The following is a 22881-nucleotide window of genomic DNA, read 5'->3' on the forward strand; positions in this document are numbered from 1 at the left end:
TTAAAGATTATATAGAGTAAGTTATGAGAAAGCTGTGTCATGAAAGACCCTACGATGGACTACCAAACAGAATTGAAAATTTTCATGAATAAGGACCAAACCATGGGTTCCATTTCCAAGGATTTCTGGTATTTTTCATTTGTTACGGCGGTTTATTTTTTTTAAATCACATTCCTGAAATCCAAAAATCCCTGTCTTCACCCTTGGTGAACAATTGCTTCTGGTATTGGGTCCCTCACTACTAACCTTTCCCAATATGTTGATTTTTTTCTTCAGGGTTGCTTTGCCTCTCTCAGATCCCACATCAAGGGCACTACCCATATTTAATATCGACTAAAAGACATTGTATGGAAACCATCCTATATTTTTCTTAGTTTGGATCTACAAGGTCTCTTCATTAATATTCATTAAATAGCAGAGGTATAAGGCTGTTACAGAATCTCTTAGTTCTGATGAGGGAAGCTCAGAGAGGCAGTCTGACTTTATATAAGATTATATCACCTTTATTCATACACACAATTATTTATTTAATTGACAATTATTTCTTCAAATTATTGGGACAGTCATGGGCACCAAATTTGCCCCCAGTTTTGCCAATCTATATATGGGCTATTTTAAACAACAAAACATCTGAGATGGCCCACATGACAAAACTTGGTATTCTATTGCCGCTACATAGATGACCTTTTTATCATTTGGGAAGGGAGTAAAGGGAGTATTTTTCTTATTCCTGAAGCAAGAGGGGCAATAAAAACGAAACAGGAGTTAAGTTTGTATCTAAATATTATATGTCTAAACAAATGAAAACAATTTGTAACTAAAAAGGAGCATTTACTGAAGCAGGATCATATTTTGGGCTCCTCTATTCCCGATAAAAGTAATATAATTTTTAAAAAGAGCAAAAAACCTTAAAAACATGTTGGCTCCAAGTTATGAGAGCACCAGATGAATCCTTTGATAATAAAGAATGAATTTAACCACTTTAGGAAAACCCTAAGGAAATGTTAAATGCATTAAAACTAGATTTACAACTTGCACTTGCGCATGAATAATAAACATAAGAATGTTACTTCATCGATCTCAAAAGAGAGTTTTACTAGTTCCATTTTTTGTAATTGTGATATGGCCTATGTAGTATATGTACTCCAATGTTCCTGCCAGCTACAATATGCAGGACAACTAGACCCCTTACGGTTAGGCTCATGGAATACAGGAGGAGCAACCTTAATAAATTATCATCACACAGTGTAACAAAACAATAATGTCAAGTAGGAGTATTCTATAAAATCACGAAAGATCCATTCATCCATATTCCCTTGAGAAACTCCTTATTGGACGAAACGCGTTGAGCCACGCCCCTGATCATCTATTGGATGCACGCAGAACGGAACTGACGTATGCGTTCCACACTGGAACGCATCAGGCTTCCTCACTTCTACAACGCCGAATACGGACGTCAGCTGCAATCTTTCCACCTGCAGAATCACTGGGTACCCGGCCACCGCTAACAAAATATCTAATAGCAAGTATTTAATTGGAAACAGCACTAATCATTTACATTACTGTGGACAGCCGGGATTCTATCTAGTTTCATACTCTGATGATTACTTACAGGCATTTACCTCATGGTTGACCCTATTATGGATGATATGTGAGCAATGGTTACCATCAATGGGATATTACTGACTGTGGATATTTGGAGGTTACCTGCATTAGATTCACTGCTACTGGAATGAGTTTTTAGATCCTCATGGATATGGACTTCACACATATATGAATGTGATTTCTATTACCATATATGTGTGTGCATGTGTTTGAAGTTTTAGGTGGTTAACTCATCAATCATTTTATTGTATTGTATTATTGTGTCTGTTTAATCCCTATTATTTATTAAAATATGGTTGATTTTCGAGGCCTCTATGATTTTATTAGGATAATCGATTATAGGCTAATACACAATGAGTCATCCAGAGACCGCAATATTAATGCAAATATACGTGATATCCTCCTCACTAGTCAATGAGCGTTTAACTTGTGTCACATATTTTTGTTTTTTAAGGGAGGGATACCCTTTGTTATAGCTGCTCTTGCAACAGTAGGAGTAGAGCGCAGTTCTCTTCCTTTTTTTTTATGATGAACAACCTTAATAAATTATTATTACAGAGTGTAACAAAACATTTTTTGGAAATGCATAATGCTGACCCAATTAATCTTACTGTTTCTGCTATAATATATATTATGCAGACCCTACATAGTGGTGACAGATTTCGGAAATTATGTGAGAGGGTAGTTTTTTGGATTTTTAAGTTACGTACAATTCATCCAGAGGGGTTAAATGATACATTTGATTTTACTTTTAGACCTTAATAAGTAAAATTAAATTTTTTTAAAAAAAGGGTTGAGAAATATGTAGTTATAATATCTTGAGTTATTTCTTCTAAGTTTATCTTATTTAGAAATATATTGTGGTCTTAATGTTGTATTTACACTAATTTTCCCTAGGATTATATTGAGATCTCTATGTTGTATTTACCTTTTCAACCTGCCAGTTACTTGAGGCTTTACAGTCGAATGGATTAAAGCTAGTACATACTAATCTGCAGGTTACAAGTTCAATTCCCCAACAGAAAAGCCTTAGATTTATTTTATTTTTTTAAAAAAAATTATAATCGAATTAACTTTTTATTTGTAATTATTATGCATGCATAAAGGAAAATTTGAGAGCACTGGGATTTGTTTGGTTTTGGGGGATAGCAGTATTAATGAAGGACTTAAGCCACACTAAAAAGAGTAATATATTCAAAAAAATAATCTTTCCATAGCTTTAAGTTTACTTGGGATTATTTGTTCTAAATTTACTCAAACTAGGATCACTTGTAGGCCTTAATGTGTATTTACTTTTTTATTAATCATCTATATTTGACTGCTGTGTAGCTGAGTTGATTAATGCTGAGACACAGTAACCAATAGGTTAAGAAAACGCTTTCCTAGTGAAAGTGAACTTTATATATATTATTTTCCATGTGTATTATGTTTAATTTCATTTATACATACATATATATATATATATATATATGTATGTATAGATATACGTATATATATATATATATATATATATATATATATATATATATAGAGAGAGAGAAATATATATATATATATATATATATATATATATATATATTTAATTTTATTGTGAATCTGAAGAACATTGTTTTAATTTTTGGTGAACACTAGCATGAATGAAGTCACATTAAAAATAATAATATTTTTTGCATAGTTTATTGTAAAGATATTGGGTTTATTTTATTACTAATTGATAGGGTTTGTATAATATCAACTACTTTAATCTTGTGTATAAGAGAATTAAGAAACTGTATAAGCCCTATATATATATATATATATATATATATATATATATATATATATATATATTATATCATGTTTCAACACACGTATTTTAGCTAAATGCGAGTGTGATAGAGTTTTCAGTTGACATGATTATTTAGTACAACTGACCATTATTACTAGAAGGGAGTAGTGATTGGTGGTTTTTGTGAATAAGTAGGGATTATATACCCGGAATGAAAATTACCTTATTGCATCTTTGAGAAAGTCACCTCCATGACGAAACATGTCAGTTAATATCTACTTATGTTAGAGATTGGAGGAGTGACAAGACTATACAGTGCTGTATATTGCTACAAAGTGATGTAAACTACAGAGAATTGAACATACGTCTTGATGTTGTAATGATATGTAATGAATATACGTTGCTTGCATGCATATACAATATTTGTCTACCAATATTTGTTGATATGTTCTCAGTATGATGGAATATGTATAGGAGCTGTGCTATATTTTTTACTATGTTTAAATTAAATGATTTTAAATGTATATTTTGAGCCATTTTCTTTATCCAAGGATTCTGCCAAATTTACAATCAGTAGATTTAATATATCATTTTGCAGTGCATAATCCTTTAAAAAAAGATTTCCATATTAAGATCCTCTTAACTGATTATCGCTTTCTATATTTTGTGATATTCTTGTGCAACTGTAAGTTGTGGCATCCTTTTTAAATCAGCTGATGAGCAGTAGAGTTACTTTTAGAGCACCTACGTGTAATTTTTTAGTAATTACTTATTTTTCTATAATGTATGTTTCTTCTAATAGAACGGCCTACCACCTTACCACTGTTTAATATATATAGTCACTCAGGGAAGTGCTGGCAAATTTTAGCCTGGGGGCAAACCTGGACTCAGCAGCCTATTAGGAACATTTTAAAGGAAAAAAAATGCAGGTTACCTAGCCACCCAGCCCAAGGTAGCACACTATGCCCCCCTGTCCCCCAGCCCAGACTGCACCTGAAGTCACTGCTTGTAACTGGAAGCATTGTATGGCTCTTAAATGGTTTTATCCCTGATAGATATGCCTGCCTTCAGCCCCGTTATAACGCTAACATCAAGTTTGAAAGTATTTAAAATCTGATTGCATTGGCTGAATAATTCCGCTAGTGGCTTGCATGACAATGCGCTGTCTTTCGATGGCTTCGCTGTCAACAGAGAAATCTATATTGGAAATAGGCAGTGTTTCTAGGTACAAGATTGTCATCATCATCACCATTTATTTATATAGCGCCACTGATTCCGCAGCGCTGTACAGAGAACTCACTCACATCAGTCCCTGCCCCATTGGAGCTTACAGTCTAAATTCCCTAACATACACACACACACACAGACAGAGAGAGAGACTAGTGTCAATTTTAATAGCAGTCAATTAACCTACTAGTACCTGTCTGTCTGTCTGTCTCCCTCTCTGTCTGTATGTGTGTGAGTGTGTGTCTATATTAGGGAATTTAGACTGTAAGCTCCAATGGGGCAGGGACAGATGTGAATGAGTTCTCTGTACAGCGCTGCGGAATCAGTGGCGCTATATAAATAAATGATGATGATGATGATGATGATAGTATGTTTTTTTTGGAGTGTGGGAGGAAACCGGAGCAAACCCACACAAACACGGGGAGAACATACAAACTCCACACAGATAAGGCCATGGTTGGGAATTGAACTCATGACCCCAGTGCTGTGAGCCAGAAGTGCTAACCACTTAGCTACCGTGCTGCCCTAAGATGTGACCATATCTGTAAAGAGCATATTAAGGCATATTGAAACAGTTATTATATAGGTAGAAATCTCCGAAGTAACATTAAACAGAGCTGTCTCTTTATATGTATACAAGACAAATGGCAGCCCTACCATGTAAACCCTTATTGTTACCTGTACTTTGCTTTCTGGTGCATCCTTCTGAAGCAGCTGATAGCCCAGATTGGAAATCTCCTTCTTGATACTCATCATAATGTCAGAATAATTATCATACTTCTTCATCTGATTAGAAAGGTTCACAACACTTTCCTTCATGAAGTCATTTTCTCGGCTTAAATTTGTTTTGATGGTCTAGAATCAAGAAAAGGACAGGAATATTTGAAAACAATAATAACAGCACTAATTGGATAAATATTCAAAATATATTCTTTATAATGCTTTCATAACTAATTGTATTATTCCTAATGCAATAAGATTCCACTTCATCAAGAAAACATGGAGACTATGGGCCTGAGTTATTAAGGAAAGTAAGGCAAAAAAAGGAACAAATGTTCTCTGGGACAAACCATGATACAATGCAAGGGGTGCAAATTAGTTTATTATTTTGCATATAAGTTAAATACTGGCTGCTTTTTCATCTAGCACATAAATACTTGATATCTTTATTTTTACACTGAAATTTAAAGATGATCTAGGACATGCCCTACCCCAATTATAAATCTATCTTCATATTTTAAATTTACCTCCCCCTTCAATGCAGCTTAGTTTTGCCCAGGTGCAAAGTTACTCCTTTTCTATGCTTTGCTCTCCTTAATGACTCAGGCCCTATATGTATATGCAACCACCATGTTTTTCTCATTTATCGTGTGGACACCATGTGGTTGATGCAGAGTGGATTGTATGCCAGTTTGCGTAGCATATCTTGCATGAAATCGCTCTGCATATGCCCAAATAGTGGGCGCATGCATATGCCCCTATGCAGAGGCACGCTGGGCTGGGGGGCAGGGGGACATCTGCCCCCCAGGCCGATCTCATAGTGGGCTACCTGGGGCTGGGTCACTGGGCCACCTGCATTTTTTTCCTTTAAAATGCTCCTAATAGACTGATGAGTCGAGCCTTGCACCCCAGGATAAAATTTCCCAGCCCTCCGTTGCCCCTATGCAGACTTGCATGACTCTGGCACATACACCCTCCTGCGCCTGGAGAGGGCAAGGAAGGCGCATGCAAACGCAAACCAAGTATACTGTAGTCTTGTTCATGCAGACCTGTAGAAACACGTATGTATACCTGTTAGGTAGCATATATATTGCACCTGCTACAGGACAGGTGCAAATACCCTCTGATGGTGATGACTTATCGTACACAAGGTGCATGTGCTGCTGATGTGAAGGCAGATACATCTTCAGATGCAAACTGCTCTGTATAAGGGCAGAAATACACTTGTTTCCCCTTATTTTCTCTAGTTTTGCCCCATGTATTTGATTCTTATGCTCAAAAGACACCTTGTACAAATCCTAGATGTCTAGATCCATTCAACTGTTTACCATCATAGAGAAATGGGGTATTGATTCTAAAGAAAAAATATTCCTTTTGCCAATCTAATGTCCATCCTTAATAAGCATTACACAGAAATTAAAACCATAAATCAAATTTAAAAAAATGAACAACACAATAAAATAAAATTATTATCAATTAACACTTACTTGAACAAGTAAGCATAACTGGAGTTAAAGCATTATTTATTCTCTTCCTTGGTGGTACCTTTTCAGTCCAAACCAATAATTTTAGGAACCATATATATTATATAATTCACCATGTGCTCACTGTGCATATCAAGGATTTTATAAGCAAAAAACATTTTCAAAAATGTTTACAGAGAATAAATACTGTGTTACATTTATCCATGTACACCGGAGTCCATAAGCAATTCATCCGGAAATGCTTGCATTACCACTCTCATGCGATCATCTGCTCTGTACTATTAATTCACTGAAACCGCTCAGCGTTGAATTATTATTTGAGACACTGAATTTTTATTCATTTTTTCCATCTCAACTGATTTTATATTTGTTCAAACTTTATAAACCACATATCTAAAATCTACCAAACTCTACTTTTAGACTAGTTACAGATTGACGTTTTTAATGCATTTTTCAATGCATGTTGAAAGGTAAGTAAAAGCGCATATAAAGTACTTTGCATTTAAGATTACAAATGCGTTTCATATAAAGTACTTTGCATTTAGGATTACAAATGCGTTTAGACGCAGTCAATCTGAATTTCTTAACTATGTGGAAGTACATATGTAAACACCTCTTAACTGCATGTCATTGTGTTTACAATGCACTCTTGCCGAGGTGAACGTATATTTAACTGCGCTGACTTGCTTCAGATGCACTGAGATGGAACAAGAAGCATTAAAACAAAAGCTCCAGATGCATTCAAGCTCTGCTTTTCCCCACCAGCCTTAAAAATCTAACACCATCCCAAGCTTACATTTTTAATGGCGTTCTATGTACTCCAGAGAAGCCTGACTTCTTTCTGCACTGGGGTCCAATCACAATGTGCATGTGCGACCATACTCGTTTAAGCAGTAGCCACTAGGGTCAGATCCTCCATTCGCTGACAGCGTTATGCTGCTGGTGGAGGTTTTGGTTAGTTCAGATGGGGAGTCCTGGCTTCAACAATACCAGCAGCAGGACAATTTGTATCACTGCGGTATGCAGCGATACAAAATAATTCTCACTGACGTCCACTAACCACCAATGATAAATAGACCACTAAATTTCAAAGTATATTTGTAGATTTGGTGTAATTTATTCTGGAGGTACAAAGCACAATTTTAGGATCTATCACTGAAATATGTTCGCCACCTGTGCTATTGCTATCAAGGAGCAATGTTTAAAAGGGTGGAGGAATTACGAAAATTCCAGACGGACTGCACATGGTCATTTAACTAACCTGGGAATGATAAAAACCCACAGTCTTAGCAAACTGTAGAGGACACATTGAGAGGACAGCACATTTCATTATTGACTTTCATCAAACTGTACACACAAAACGAGTGGTAGAAGTTCTACATGCACCCTATACGCACATGAATTTTTGTGCTTGTTTGAACTAGTCCTGTCGTAAGGTACTGGGAAACTAGAGTATAGTTATGAAGAGGGTTTTTAAACATTATGTTTTTATAAAAGTATATTAAACATGGACATGGACAAATGAACATTCCACACAAACAAGGACTTGGTTAAGGTAAAATTATATAGAAGCTGTAGACTCTGTGCTTCCAGTATAGTTGGACGGAAATACTTCTTTTTTGAGTGAAATAAGTATTTTCGTACTGCACATGCACACCAAATATGTAAACACATATACACTTACAACCACTTACGCTTGTGAAGCAGAAGACGAGAGGGATGGGGAGGACAAGTTAGGCTGAGTACAGCATATCTGTCTGTCTACTGGTTTAGTTTTATGATTGAGACTAAACCAGTGGACAGACAGATATGCCTCTTGTGGGTTCTCAATCCCTGATGCAAAGATACGTGATGATGACGAAGATCATGAGCTTGGATCCTTACAGTATAACAACAAAGAATGAAAAAGTTTTGTTTCATTTTTCAAATGGCATAATCCCGCCCCCCTCCCACCCAAAAAAGTGATCTAAACACCAGTGTTCATTGCCTGGGCCGATTGGCGCCAACGCAAGGGGAAAAATAACATGATATTTCACACTATAACAGGAACATCTGTAGTTTGGGGTCTCCGTATTATACTGGAACACAGCCTCAGCCTGTTCAGCACAGGGTGAATTCCTTAGATGAATCCTGGTTGCAAAAATAATGTGATAACAGCAGCTACGTGCTGAGAGCACTATGATCTGGCAGTCACGGGTATGCTAGAATTTGAAGTTCTATAAGCACCAGCATCCTCAAGCAGGTTATGGCTGCCAGGGATTGATGGGACCAGTACTGCCAGTTATAAAAATGCTATTTTTTTACTTTTTTTTACCCCAACACTTACCACCATGGGTGTTATGAGGAGCCCTAGTGGTTTCATCACAGGCTGTTTTTCTGGAGGGGTTCATATTTCTTTTTGCAATTCCCAATTCCTTGTGCTGGACAGGCTGGAGCTGTGTCCTACTAACAGGAGCACCCATTCTGTGGGTTTCCCTGTGTCGACCAGCCTGGTGCTGGCTGCAGTTTTTATGGAAGGACCCCACACTGTCCAGCCCAGACCACTTTGGGAGTAGGGGGAGGGAGATGCGGCTGCATCTCTAGTATGCAACCGCATCATAGTCAGCATAAAGCATATCTTTTTAGCCTTAAACGTATCTCCACACAGATTTATTTAATAACTATGCTGAGTTGCACATAACTATGTTACATGCAACTCAGGATAAACACTTAAAATAGACCATTTGTGTGTCAGGAATTTAATGTGTATGTTTAGTATACAAATAAGTCTACTTCAGGACCTATACTAAATTATCATGGGAAGCAGATGATTATGTAAGAAAGGCTATTGTAAGAGGGCAATGTAAGGCTGTTGTAAGAGGGCAATGTAAGGCTGTTGTAAGAAGGCAATGTAAGGCTGTTGTAAGAGGGCAATGTAAGGCTGTTGTAAGAGGGCAATGTAAGGCTGTTGTAAGAGGGCAATGTAAGGCTGTTGTAAAAGGGCTATTTCATCCTCCCCCCCCACTACCTGTCCCCTGGATCCCATCCCCTCCCACCTTCTTCGCTCCCTTTCCCCCACCACCTGCTCCCACCTCGCTCACCTCTTTAATCTCTCCCTCTCCACTGGCATCTTCCCTCCTCCTTCAAACATGCTCTCGTATCCCCCATTCTTAAGAAACCTAATCTCGACCCCACTTCTCTCTCGAACTATCGCCCCATATCTCTTCTCCCCTTTGCCTCCAAAATTCTCGAGAGGCTCATCTGCAGCCGTCTCACCTCCTACCTTTCTGAACACTCCCTCCTTGATCCTCTCCAGTCTGGTTTCCGCCCCCTCCACTCCACTGAAACTGCCCTGGCTAAAGTCACCAATGACCTCCTCTCTGCTAAAGCCAGGGGCCACTTCTCCCTACTCATGCTCCTTGACCTCTCTGCAGCCTTCGACACCGTTGACCACCCCCTCTTCCTTCACACCCTCCAGTCTTTCGGCCTCTCCGGCCCAGTCCTGTCCTGGTTCACCTCTTACCTTACTCACCGATACTTCTCTGTCACCACCTCTGGGTCTCTCTACCCCCCGTCCACTCTTCCAGTCGGGGTCCCTCAGGGCTCTGTTCTGGCAGCCTTACTCTTCTCTCTATACAACTCCTCCCTGGGTGAACTCATCAGCTCCTTCGGCTTCAGCTACCACCTTTACGCTGACGACACACAACTATACCTCTCCTCTCCTGATCTCTCTCCCTCCCTCCTCTCTAGGGTGTCCGCCTGCCTCTCTGTCCTCTAGATTCCTCAAACTTAACCTTGCTAAAACTGAGCTCATAGTTTTTCCTCCCTCTCATACCTCATCCCCTTCTGACCTCTCCATCACTGTCAACAACACCTCTATCTCCCCTTTCCCCCAACTTCGCTGCCTTGGTGTCATCCTCGACTCCTCTCTCTCCTTTGGCCCCCTGTCACTCCCCGGACTGTTAGTGCCTCTAGTTTGGGACATGGGTCTCTCTTGCTCCTGCCGGCGCCTCTTCTGAGCCGTGGCCGTCCGCCATCTTGACTAAGATTGCGCATGTGCAGAAACCCTGAACTGTTAAAACCTCGCCTCTAGTCTCATTGGTTAATTAATCACTTCTCAGTACTTAAGGCACCTGTTGCCCTATTACCTTTGCCTGTTCTTGGTTCTCATTCCCGTGAGACTCTGAGGTGTTTCCTGTTTCTGCTCGTGTTATCCGTTTGCTGTGGACAAGTCTCCTCTTCACATCAGTAGTAGAACTTACCCGCTGCAGACTACTCTCACTACCCCATTACATGCCTGCACCTGGACAAGTCTCCTCTTCACATCAGTAGTAGAACTTACCCGCTGCAGACTACTCTCACTACTCCGTTATATGCCTGCGCCTGCACAAGTCTCCTCTATACATCAGTGGTAAAACTTGCCAATTGCAGACCACTGTTGTTACTCTGTTACATGCCTGCACCTGGACAAGTCCTCTCTTCACATCAGTGGTACAACTTGCCAATCGCAGACCACTCATGCTATCCCGTTATATGCCTGCACCTGGACAAGTCTTCTCTTCTCATCAGTGATGTAAACTGCCATCTGCGGACCACTCACGCTATTCCGTTACATATCTGCGCTGAACAAGTTTTCTCTACAAATCTGTGGTGAAACCTACCAGCTGTAGACCACTCATGTCTCCTTGTGATATAGCTACTACTCAGTATGGTAACTATGAGCTGGACTAAAGTCTACAAGTGCCTCTGTATTGTAGCTGCAAGTCGTTGACTCTTCTACTGCATTGTTGATTGGTCTTTGCCTAACATTATCCAGTTATTAAGTACTGGCCTGCTATATGCTACTGCGTGCTAAGGCACTTGGACTCTTTCCTCATTGTATCCTGCTTACTAATCTGCTGTACCATCACAGTTCCACGGTGCCAAGACTCAGCATTTATACTATTGACATTCCTTTCCTCTACTCTATTGTATGGTTCCACTGATTCACCACACTACCCAGAGGTCCGCACCTCCCCACTCTGGTAAGTGTAGCTACACCTGGTGAATTCTGGGTAAAACTCCTAGTGCCCGTGACACCCCCACATTCTCTCTCTTGCTAAATCCTGCCGCTTCCAGCTGCGTAACATCGCTCGCATCCGGCCCTTCCTCTCCCAAGATGCCACCAAATGTCTTATCCACTCTCTGATCATCTCCCGCCTGGACTACTGCAACCTTCTCCTCACTGGCCTCCCCCACTCTCATCTCGCTCCCCTTCGTTCTGTTCTTAACGCTGCCGCTAGGCTTATTTTCCTTTCTCGCCGCTCCTCTTCTATATTCCCCTCTACCTAGCCCTTCACTGGCTCCCATTCCCCTTCAGAATCCTCTTTAAGCTCCTCACACTCACCTACAAGGCCCTCGCCAACTCCACTGCGCCCTACATCTCCACCCTCCTCTCTATTCATACTCCATCCTGCCCTCTCCATTCTGCCTCTGACCGTCGCCTCTCTTCCCCCCTTATAACCTCCCACCATGGGCGTATCCAAGACTTCGCCCGCGCTGCCCCCCTCCACTGGAACAAGCTCCCTTCCTCCATCAGAACTTCCCCTAATCTGTCCAGTTTCAAACGGGCCCTAAAAACTCACCTTTTTCTTAAAGCCTTTCAGTCTCCCACTTAACTTCCTACCTTATCTTCTGCCTCCATTCCCCTACTCTCCCTCTTTCCCCTGCGTCTCTCTGTCTGTCCACCCCTCCCCTTAGATTGTATGCTCCTCTGAGCAGGGCCATCTCTCCTCCTGTTTCCACCACTTCTAACTCTGCTCTCCAGCTACTTAGCCCTCCTCCTCGAGGGTCCTCCACCCCACGTCCATTCTCGCTCTCTCCTCCCCCCCTGAGGGTCTCCCTGTCTTCCGCGCCCTCCTTCTTGGGCCCCGTAGTTTGCGGATCCTCCCTCCCCCTTCCTCGCCCTCTCTAGCTGTGCATTGAGCTTATTGAGTTACTGTGCTTACTGTTTACTGTACTGTGCTGTCTCCCATTGTATTGTAATTTGTTTGTCCCTGTACAGACACCTTGTGGCGCCATATAAATAAAAATTATTAATAATAATAATAATAATAATATGTAAGGCTGTTGTAAGAGTTCAATGCAAGGCTGTTGTAAGAGGGCAATGTAAGGCAATTGTAAGAGGACAATGTAAGGTTGTTGTAAGAGGGCGATGTAAGGCTGTTGTAAGAGGGCAATGTAAGGCTGTTGTAAGAGGGCAATGTAAGACTGTTGTAAGAGGGCAATGTAAGACTGTTGTAAGAGGGCAATGTAAGGCTGTTGTAAGAGGGCAATGTAAGGATGTTGTAAGAGGGCAAAGTAAGGTTGTTGTAAGAGAGCGAAGTAAGGTTGTTGTAAGAGGACGATGTAAGGTTGTTGTAAGAGGGCAATGTAAGGCTGTTGTAAGAGCGCAATGTAAGGCTGTTGTAAGAGGGCAATGTATGGCTCTTGTAAGAGGGCAATGTAAGGCTCTTGTAAGAGGGCAATGTAAAGTTGTTGTAAGAGGGCAATGTAAAGCTGTTGTAAGAGGGCAATGTAAAGCTGTTGTAAGAGGGCATTGTAAGATTGTTGTAAGAGGGCAATGTTGCTGTTACAAATTATTTTTGTGAGATATAGACAGGACTTCCTTCAGCTCTGCAATGGTGCATATATTAGTGCTCACATACCCCTTAAGTGGCAGTAGACAAACACAGCTAATGTTCCATTAGGAAAAAATAATAAATACAGATTAATTTGCTGTTTATAAATGTAAACTTATTTGGGTTTTATTTATGCCAGAGGGATAGTTAAAGGTACAGTAAAGGTTTAGTACAAGGCAGAGTACAGGGGAAATCCCCAGTGGCTGATGGCTCCACATTCTATCACAGGGCCAGGCATGGACCCAACCCGTGTATATGCAATCTACAGAAAATTTTGAGAGCCAAGACATCCCACTCCCTGCAATTATAAGTGTTGCAAAGTACACTGACATCGCAACGCAGTGTAGAATGCCTGGGAGGAGTCCAGGTTAATACTATTGTACAGCAGGAGGAAACATCAGTGGGGGCTGGAGATTCTGAGAGAACTGGGGGGCACTGGGGATTCTGGGATAACCTGGGGGGGTGGTATTCTGAAAGAATGGGGGCTGGGGATTCTGAGATAATTCAGAGGAGGGCAATTGGCCAATTACAAAATGAATATGCAAAGCTCGGGAGTCAGAGAGAACTGGGGAGGAACAATCATCCAATTACACAATGGAGGAAGGCAATCAGTTCCCTGCCATGACAGCTTATTTACAGTGCAGCTGGAGCAGTACAAGACCTGTGTGTGGTGCCCCAGCACTCAGTAACTACATGCGCTGGTCTCCCCCAGCACACTTAACCTCAGTCAAATGCAGCTCTGTAATTCAGGATGAAGAAGGAGGATGAAAAAGAGGAAGGAGGATAAAGGAGAAGGATGAAAGAGGAGGGTTAAGCAGGTAGGATGAGGATGATGATGGAGAAAGAGGAGGAAGGAGGAGGATGAAGTAGGAAAAGTAGGATAAAGCAGGAAGAAGTAGGATAGAGCTGGATGAAGGAGAAGAAGGAAGGAGGGGGAAGAAAGAGGAGGGTAACTGGGCCTCAGTGAACACCTTCCATGACACATGATGTGGATGTGGAGAGAAGAGAAGAGGGAAGTTGCTGTATGAATATGTAAACCCCTCTCAGGTGTGTGCTTTTGTGTGCTTCCGGTGGTGGAGGGGGAGGAAGAAGCTGGTTTCAAGTGCAGCCTGAGGATTGCACTGTAGACCAGAGGTTTCATGTGTAACAATTCACTGGTCTCTGCATTATATGGCCGTAACTTGGATGCTCTCTGCATTGTATGGTAGTTACTAGAAAGCTTTCTATATTCATTATAAGTCCCTAGAATGCTCTCTGTATTGTATGGTGGTAAGTAGGATACTCTCTGTGTTGCATATAGTTCACTAGGATGCTCTCTGCATTGTATATCGGTCAATATGATACTCTCTGTATTGTATATTGGTCACTAGTTGCTCTCTGTATTGTATATCAGTCCCTAGGATGCTCTGTTTTGTATATCTATCACCAGTACTGGGCAAATTTTGTTCATCAAAGTATATACCTTTGTCTTACTTGCAATACATATCTGTTATTTCTCCTTGAGGATGAAATGTACAGTCCCTTGTCTATATTGACCTTATTTACTCCTCAATAATTTGATTGATAGAGATTCTATATGCAGTTTCCTGTCTATATTGATTGATACCAATATTTAGGGATTGATAGCAATAATTACCAATAGTAATTGATGCAGATAAATGCCAAACACCCCAACTGCTACACTTCCCCGCATGACTTCCAGACACCATCTGCCACAGTCCCCTTCACTGCTTCCAGACACCCCAACAACTACACTTTCCCTCCCTGTTACCACACTGGTCCCTGCTGCCAGTCACCCCATGCTGCACCGCTAACATATTTCTCATCCCTTCTGACAGACTTTTCCTGCTGCTGATTATCACCCGCCACCGTTCTCCCCTACCTGACTCTAGGCTGGCCTCCCTACACCACATTCATAGCTGACTGGAGACATTACAAGAGAATATAATTAACATGTACCAAAAGAAAAAAATAAACTCTAGTGAACTTGCGTTGCCTCCCTGGTATAAGGTATAGTAGACAGCTTGTCCAGTTTTCTGCATATGAAAGATGTTTTGGCCAATACAGTTTTTGTTTTAAAGCATCTTGAAAGAATAGGATAGAGAACTTGAATGACAGTGTGTCCCATCAAATATAACAGGTCAGTGATTATCACACAGGAAGACATTGCTTATATATATATATACTCTTACACATACACTTGTCTTCATGTCTCCACTGAACTTTGCTCATGTTCGGTGCTCTTACTGAAGATTGAGAGCATGCAGAATTCGAGGACACACTGCTATTAGTTAGCACATTTGTGTTTATAAACTAGACTCTTACAGGTGTAACCAGCCATACCTCTTCCAGATTGTTCATCTGTGATACGACTTTGTTAATGTAGGAATGCACTTTCATCAGGTCCATGCTGTAAAGGGTTCCTTCCAATAGGTCTACCATAGACTGCAGCTAAGAAACAATATAAAACCAGAAACAGTCTTAGTCATTGTCATCCATCATCCCACATTGGTATTAAATAATGTGAATGGATAGCAGTGTGGCAGATGACAAATGCACATTGCTTGTCCCAGGGCTGGATAAATTCCAGTCACCGGGTTGCTATGATGAATGAAAAGTACGGCCTGGCAACCTAAGCAGGGACACTTGTCCTTGTTTTGCTTTTTACATGAAGCATGCCAATTTTTAGAGAGTCTAGCAAATTACCCAGTGCATGCTGCAAACAAAATCAGCAACCAACTTCTCAGAGTAGGCTGAATTAAATGTCCAACATTAAAAACCTGCAGTGGGTGTTAGCAAGTGCCTTCACATAACTGGTCCAGTCAATAAAGGCCCAATTTTTTCCTTCTGACTCTTAATAGTCTTGGTACTTCTACTATGGTTTCCCAACAAATTCCTCTGTACCCACCCATGACAAGACGAATAACCAACTCTGTGGCACCTAAGCAAATCACAGATATTATTCCACTAAACATAATCTAGTAATGCCCAAAAACTGAACATTATTTAACAGTGAGCAATTACACTATAAACATATTTATTCACTGCTGGATACTGTCACTGATTGGACATTGTCTTGTATTTAACATGTTGGGTCTTTGTTGAGTACATATATGAGCAATGGTTGGTATATTATGTGCTGGGCATTGCTCAGCATTTAATAAGTTCAATATATAATATTCTGAGCACCAGTTAGTAATTACAGTAATACATTGGGCATTATTGGAATTCTAGTGTGCTGCTTCACTCCTAGTATATAATATTATGGGAACGTATTGGTATAAGCTGTGTTGGTTCACTACTGGGTATATAACTTGTATATAGTGATGGCTATATAGTGTATGCACCGCTACAGAGGAATATGTACTAGTTATTGTGACTAACAATATGTGGGCTATTAAAGGATTAAATACATACAAAATTTCTATTTTTCCTGTGCTAGTAATTACTAAGGGGATTCATTTGGCATTTGTGCAGTGGTGAAATTTACCTGCTGCTTTTGGAAGACACTGGTGGGTGTGAGGGGGTACTGGATCATATGTGGGGACACAGGCTGGTATTCAACATCACTGGTGGTTGCTTGGGCACAAGCTTGTATCTGGGAGTGCTAGAATATTGTGTTATTGTATATTGTACAGGTTTTGCTCACTATATATGATAATACTAGTAATATTATTATATGGCTCTGGCTCCTAGCTTTCTGAGAAATGTGTCCAAGCTTACTGCCATCAATGCTTGCATCCTTGAAGAGCTTAAATCAATACTTGTCAGAATGTTTCTTTTGTTCTCGAAATTGGAGTCATAGTTTATGTATTCTTTCCAGTCCCATTACAAGTTCCAGCAGTCACTGATCTAATGTGGAAGATGTAGGAAGAGAAAAAAGGAACCTTTCTCATGAATTTTCCAGCTCACATTTAGTGAGAGCTTGTGACATTTGTCACACTTTGATTTCAAAGACTTATTTGTAGAGTCCAAGCATTGGGCAGTTATTACTATGCAGAGAAATTCACTAACGTGCTATGAATAAGTGTATCTTACATTCAGTATTGTGTCTGCCTTTGTGTTTTAGTAGATTGAAACTAACATAGTAGAAGTGTTGGAATGATACAATTTATTAAACCTATATGTTAACATTGATTATTATTTTAGATTTCTATTTAACTGGTATTTAACTGTAATTCAAAATGCGCATAGACAATTAAATCAATATAAAAAAACATTAAATGCAGAATGTACAGCTGTAAAAGAAATGCGCTGTTTATGCCACTCTTGGCAAATTAATTACCAACATAGTGCACGAATGAAAATATATAGTAACCATAGCAAACAATTGAACATTTGTTTTTATTGTCTAACCAGCACTAGATCAATGAAAGATAATTGCTGATTGGTTGCTACAGCTTATTGCGCATTTGCATTTTGTCAGTAAATAGTATCGATTATCTGTCAACCATAGTAATAATAAAGTTCATTATTGACTAGTGGAAGCAGGGCACATTTTCGTCGATTAATGGCCCTATATAGCAATTGGCTGGATATTGATTCAGCACTGCATATTAACCCTTATAACTTTACTATTATCTTTATTGCAAAGTAAGACTTGCATATTGCCAAAGACATGGGGCTCGTTTTCACCTCACCCAGAGCATCTGTCATTGGTATGTACTTAGGAAACTTGACCCCATTATGTGCCACGACTCATTTAGAAAATGTTTCATGACGAAATGTATAAGTCACTGAAGGTAAAATAAAGGTGGATAATCTTCCAGGGTTCCCATACAGTGGATCACCACGCTAACACAGGGAAAAATAATTAGACCCTCTTAATGATAAGAAGAGACATTATACTACATCACACAGCAGGAATACAGCTTTACATGTGCACAACCCCCCACATAACCCGCATACCCACCCATGTTTAAAGCTGCGATGCCCAACAATGATGCCCATCTACGAAACACATCATAAAATTAAATGAATTTAGAATATTTCCACAGTCACAGAAGGTAGTGTGGCACCATTCTGTAAAGTGTACAAGTGTAAATTGATGCCTCGTGAAAGCCTCAATCAGTGGGATTCCCCTTGTGATGGGGAGACACCTTAATGCAAACAGTTTTCTTGGGCAAAGCTGTGAATGTTGAAATGAGAATATATCCAGGTTTAATGAATCATATCCCTAACATTGCCTTACCACTTACTCAGAAAACAATTAAAGCAGTGTTAATCAGTGGTAACATTTTCACCAAGCTGCTCCTTCCCCTTAGTTTAGTCCCTGAAAGTACACACTTAACAGTTTCTCCGGGGCATCCTCTGTTTATCTTGTATAGCATCAGCAAAATGTGCTCCTTTGCCATTCAAATATGACCTCTGAGAGGGGTGTGAGCAAGAGGATCCATAGGAAGCTGCAAGCTCAGTGCTTATTGGTCTGTGCAGTTAGGACCACAAAGGCTGTTTACGTAAAGCAGCTTTAATTGTATTTTTCCACCTTCTGTATCATTTTCTCCTTTATTTCCTCTAAATTCTAAATTACTTGTCTCATTTCTTCCCCATGTTGGTTCTATTTAATTCCACCATCCCTATCCAATTTAATTCCACCATCCCTATCCCAATCCCTACCCACCCTGGCCAGTCACATGACCTGTCACACCTGTCACGCAAAATCCATTTCTTTCCAGGGAATGTAGATCTTACCTCCCAGCAGTGATAGGTAGTTCCACCTCTCTAGAACCACCATTGACATGACCTGTGTACATGTGCGGTGGAAAAAAATTTGCAAATACTATAATATAAAAAGCTATCGGGAAGGCCATTTCAAAAACACAATTCTGTCCATAAGTGAGAGCTCTTGTTCTTGTATCCAGAAAGAAAAAAATATCAGCAAGTGAAATATTACAAAAAAAATCTTAATTCATTGATGGGAAAACTAGCTTGTGATATTTTTTTCCACTGTGCAAAACATCAAACCCCAGTTTCGTTTAAACAAGTGATTGTAGTGTTTAGAGTATTGGCTCAGTGTTTTGCAAGATAAAATAAAGGAAGCCTCAGGGAGTTTTCATAGAAACGTCTCCGTTGTATGGGATAAACTGACCATCCCAGAGCTCAGACATTTTCCCATGACTTCCTGTGATAGGGATAAAATTAGCTGGTAAAAATATACACCCGTTATATTTCCTCAGACAACGCCTGAAGCTGCTATCAATTTAGTATTTTCCATTTATTGCATCTATGTAGAGACATGTAAAAGCTGCATCAACTCTCAGACATATATTATTTCACCCTAGCTCCTTCAATAATATTATACATACAGACTTTCCCACAGGCTGCAATTCAAATGTTTTCCTCCATTTATTTTTGCAGCCTCACTTGGTGTCTTCTCATTCCATAGATCCTGTAGGACCACACACATTTTCCTATAGGATCAGACTTTTTTGATCGGCTACTGTTACTGGATTTTCCTTGATATATACATTCTTGGACACTTTTTTATTTTATTGCTCCTATACTGCTACTAGATCATGGATCTTATTTCATAGCCTGGTGACAAGTGCAATGATGTGTTGTAATCAATCAGATATCAGATTACATTAGTTTGCTAAGATCATACTACGGGAGATCCCGGAAGGGGGGTGTGGTGGGAGGTCAGAAGGAAGCGGGGCATGGTGAATCGCGTCCTTTTGGCCCATCAGGGACATGATGCAGGAGACTTGCCTGCTCTTCCAGGAGTCTGGGAGACATACCCGGAATTCGGGAGTGGGTAGGTATGGTTAAAATATTTGATTGGCTAGTGTGTTTTTGCAGTGCATCAATGCTCAGTTTGATTTTAGTTCCAGCTTTCAGTCTTAGGTGAAAGCTGTCACCTATTTATGCTAAATGGAAATTTGTGGGCTTAGTGTTTTTCATCACCTCTTGCCACTACTTAGAAATTAATACTAATCAACACAAAGGTAAAATTATATAATTTGATACCTTAAATAATTCAGGAGCTTGTTTCTTCATTTTCTCCATTTTCCATTCATTCTCACACGGATTAAGAGACGATGGTGGCGCAGTACAGGAACACTTACAGTCAGACCCTGAGCTGACCGTCTCCACTGTGTAATAATCGTCCACGCGCATACTGCCGTCTTTAATACGGGCACAGGCCTCTTTGCTTAAAGGTCTCATGATACATTTGCAGCGACAATCCGAGCCCTCTGAAATCATCCGCACATGGTCTGTATCTCCAAAGATCTGAAAGATACATCAATATAAATTAAAGTGAAAAAGAAAAAGTTTTATCTTAAATCATGTTAGCATTTAGCATCATCCTGAAAAGTGCATAAATAATAGCATTACATAATAACATTTAAATAAAGCAGACATGGTAGAACCTTTGCTTTACTACAAAGCACATAGGGATACATTTGGCAAGCACATTTGTGCACTAATTACATAATTACAATAATTTGCTCATACTTTTTGCCCAATTAGTGCGTAGCATGAAGTCGGTTGGCAGCTCCACTCATGCTGAAAAATAGATTGAGTAATGAGTGCCCTGGACTTAGCAGTACAATGGCATCATTTGTGTTGTTTCAGTTTATCTTGAGCATGTTCACCATTTAAACAAAAAAAATTATCACAATTTTATTTTTAATCAAACTGACTGTTGGGGTCTTCATCATTTTTCTGCTCTATTTAATTCTAACCTCAACCTAAGGCAATTTAGTGCTACAATGCTTACCTCCCACCATAGCTTAACATATATCCATATATGCCACTGCATCAATTAAATAGAATATTCCTTCTCTAGTACTCTGTATGTATATATTATCAATCTTTCAAATTAATCATCCTACATTTGCACCAAATTTTCAGTTTTTTCTATTTAGGAACTTAACATATATTGATTTATTTCTCAATACGTCACCAGCAGAGTTTCTGCAAGGATGCAAGAGTTTGTACCATCTGATCAGAGAATTTGGGTAGATCAGAGGCTCTCCATGCTAAATGAGCCTATTTTTGAAATAATGTTAAAAATTAGACTTTAATTTGTGGTAAAAGAGTATTTAAATTAAATAAAGGGGTAAGGAGTGAGCTTATGGGGTGGGGGGCTAGATGTGCAGCCTTTTTCTCTCCATAAAATTCACTGTGATTCACTGTGCCCCGCCCCTTCCGCCAGTCATGCCCTCTGTCCGGGATCTCCCGGACTTCACTATGTAAAAGTCGGCAAGTATGATTGATCTATGAGTTTAATTCAATTTTATTAATGTGTATATTACATATCACAAAGATTTTGAGCAAGTTATTTATTTTCATCAGACATTTCTGCGCTGTCAAATTTTTTATTGTTTAACACTATTTATCAAAGCCTCAAGCCGGTAAAGCATACTTGCCAACTCCCGGAAACTTGCTTCCGGGAGTTGGGGGGCGTGACTGGAGGGGGCGGGGCAAGACCAAGCGCGTCATTTTGGCCCTGCCCCCCGCGAAACAATGCTGTACATCGCGGGGGGCGGGGCCAAAATTACACGATTTACCTCACCCCGCCCCCTCTCGCCCTCCAAAATGGCGTGATTCACAGAGAATCACATCAAATGACGCGATTCTCAGTGAAATCTTGGATCCGGGAGAAATGCCAGCTCCCCCGGGAGCCCGGGAGACTGACCCGAATTTCAGGAGTCTCCTGGACTTTCCGGGAGAGTTGGCAAGTATGCGGTAAAGGCTATCATCAGCTATCGTAGGCGAATAGCCATCACGGGGGCCTCCTGAGATACTTCCCCAAATACCGCCACTGTCCTCTGACCGCTAACACCATCTCAGAGTGGCGTTAACCGGGGGTGCCCGCAGTAAAAAATGTTTTAGTAGTAAAATAAATCATTTTATTCTGTTGTTGTTTTTTCATTATTATTTATCTTTCATTTGATTTTTTAACTGTAATATATTTATTTTTTTATTGTTTTTTAATAATATGTAACTGGAAACCCATTGTCACCTAAATCTTAATAAATTGTCTGATAAAAGATTTTTTGTTATGAAAATATTGTAATCTGATAGGTCTTCATTAATAGACCCCATAATAAGGTCCTTTGTGTTTAGTAGATAGAAAATAACAACAAATGAACAAGGGTGAGGTAGGGGGGGGGGGGGGGGTAGTAGTGACAGCAGTCACCAGTGTTAACAAAAGGAGCAAGAGATAAGCTACCAATAGCTAACTGTTGGTGAGCTATAACCAGATAATGTGCAAAAACTACACTTTCCGTAAAAAAAGAATACATCCAACATATAAAAAAATGTGCTTAGTTGTCATTTAAATAATCTGCATTTAGTAGCATTGGAAGGAATACTTAAGTAAATGATCCAGTATGTATCACTCTGTAAAACTATAATTAGAATGTTGTAGATACTCAAAACACATTTATTACTAGCAGATGTTTACTTCCTCAAATCCCTTGTGATGATCATT

General features: G+C 39.8%; 1 protein-coding gene across 1 annotated transcript in view; it reads right to left on the reverse strand.

Moving 5' to 3' along the window:
- The window catches only part of OLFML2A (olfactomedin like 2A), an 89159-nt gene that overhangs the window by 27088 nt on the left and 39190 nt on the right, over window positions 1–22881 (reverse strand). The window contains exons 2-4 of the mRNA XM_075184710.1: window positions 20409–20672; window positions 15786–15893; window positions 5279–5455 (exon numbers count right to left, since the gene is read on the reverse strand). Coding sequence (XP_075040811.1) covers window positions 5279–5455; window positions 15786–15893; window positions 20409–20672 — 549 coding nt within the window. The remainder of the gene's footprint in view (window positions 1–5278; window positions 5456–15785; window positions 15894–20408; window positions 20673–22881) is intronic.

This window comes from Mixophyes fleayi, chromosome 9, assembly GCF_038048845.1.
Source record: "Mixophyes fleayi isolate aMixFle1 chromosome 9, aMixFle1.hap1, whole genome shotgun sequence".
Taxonomy (NCBI): Eukaryota; Metazoa; Chordata; class Amphibia; order Anura; family Limnodynastidae; genus Mixophyes; species Mixophyes fleayi.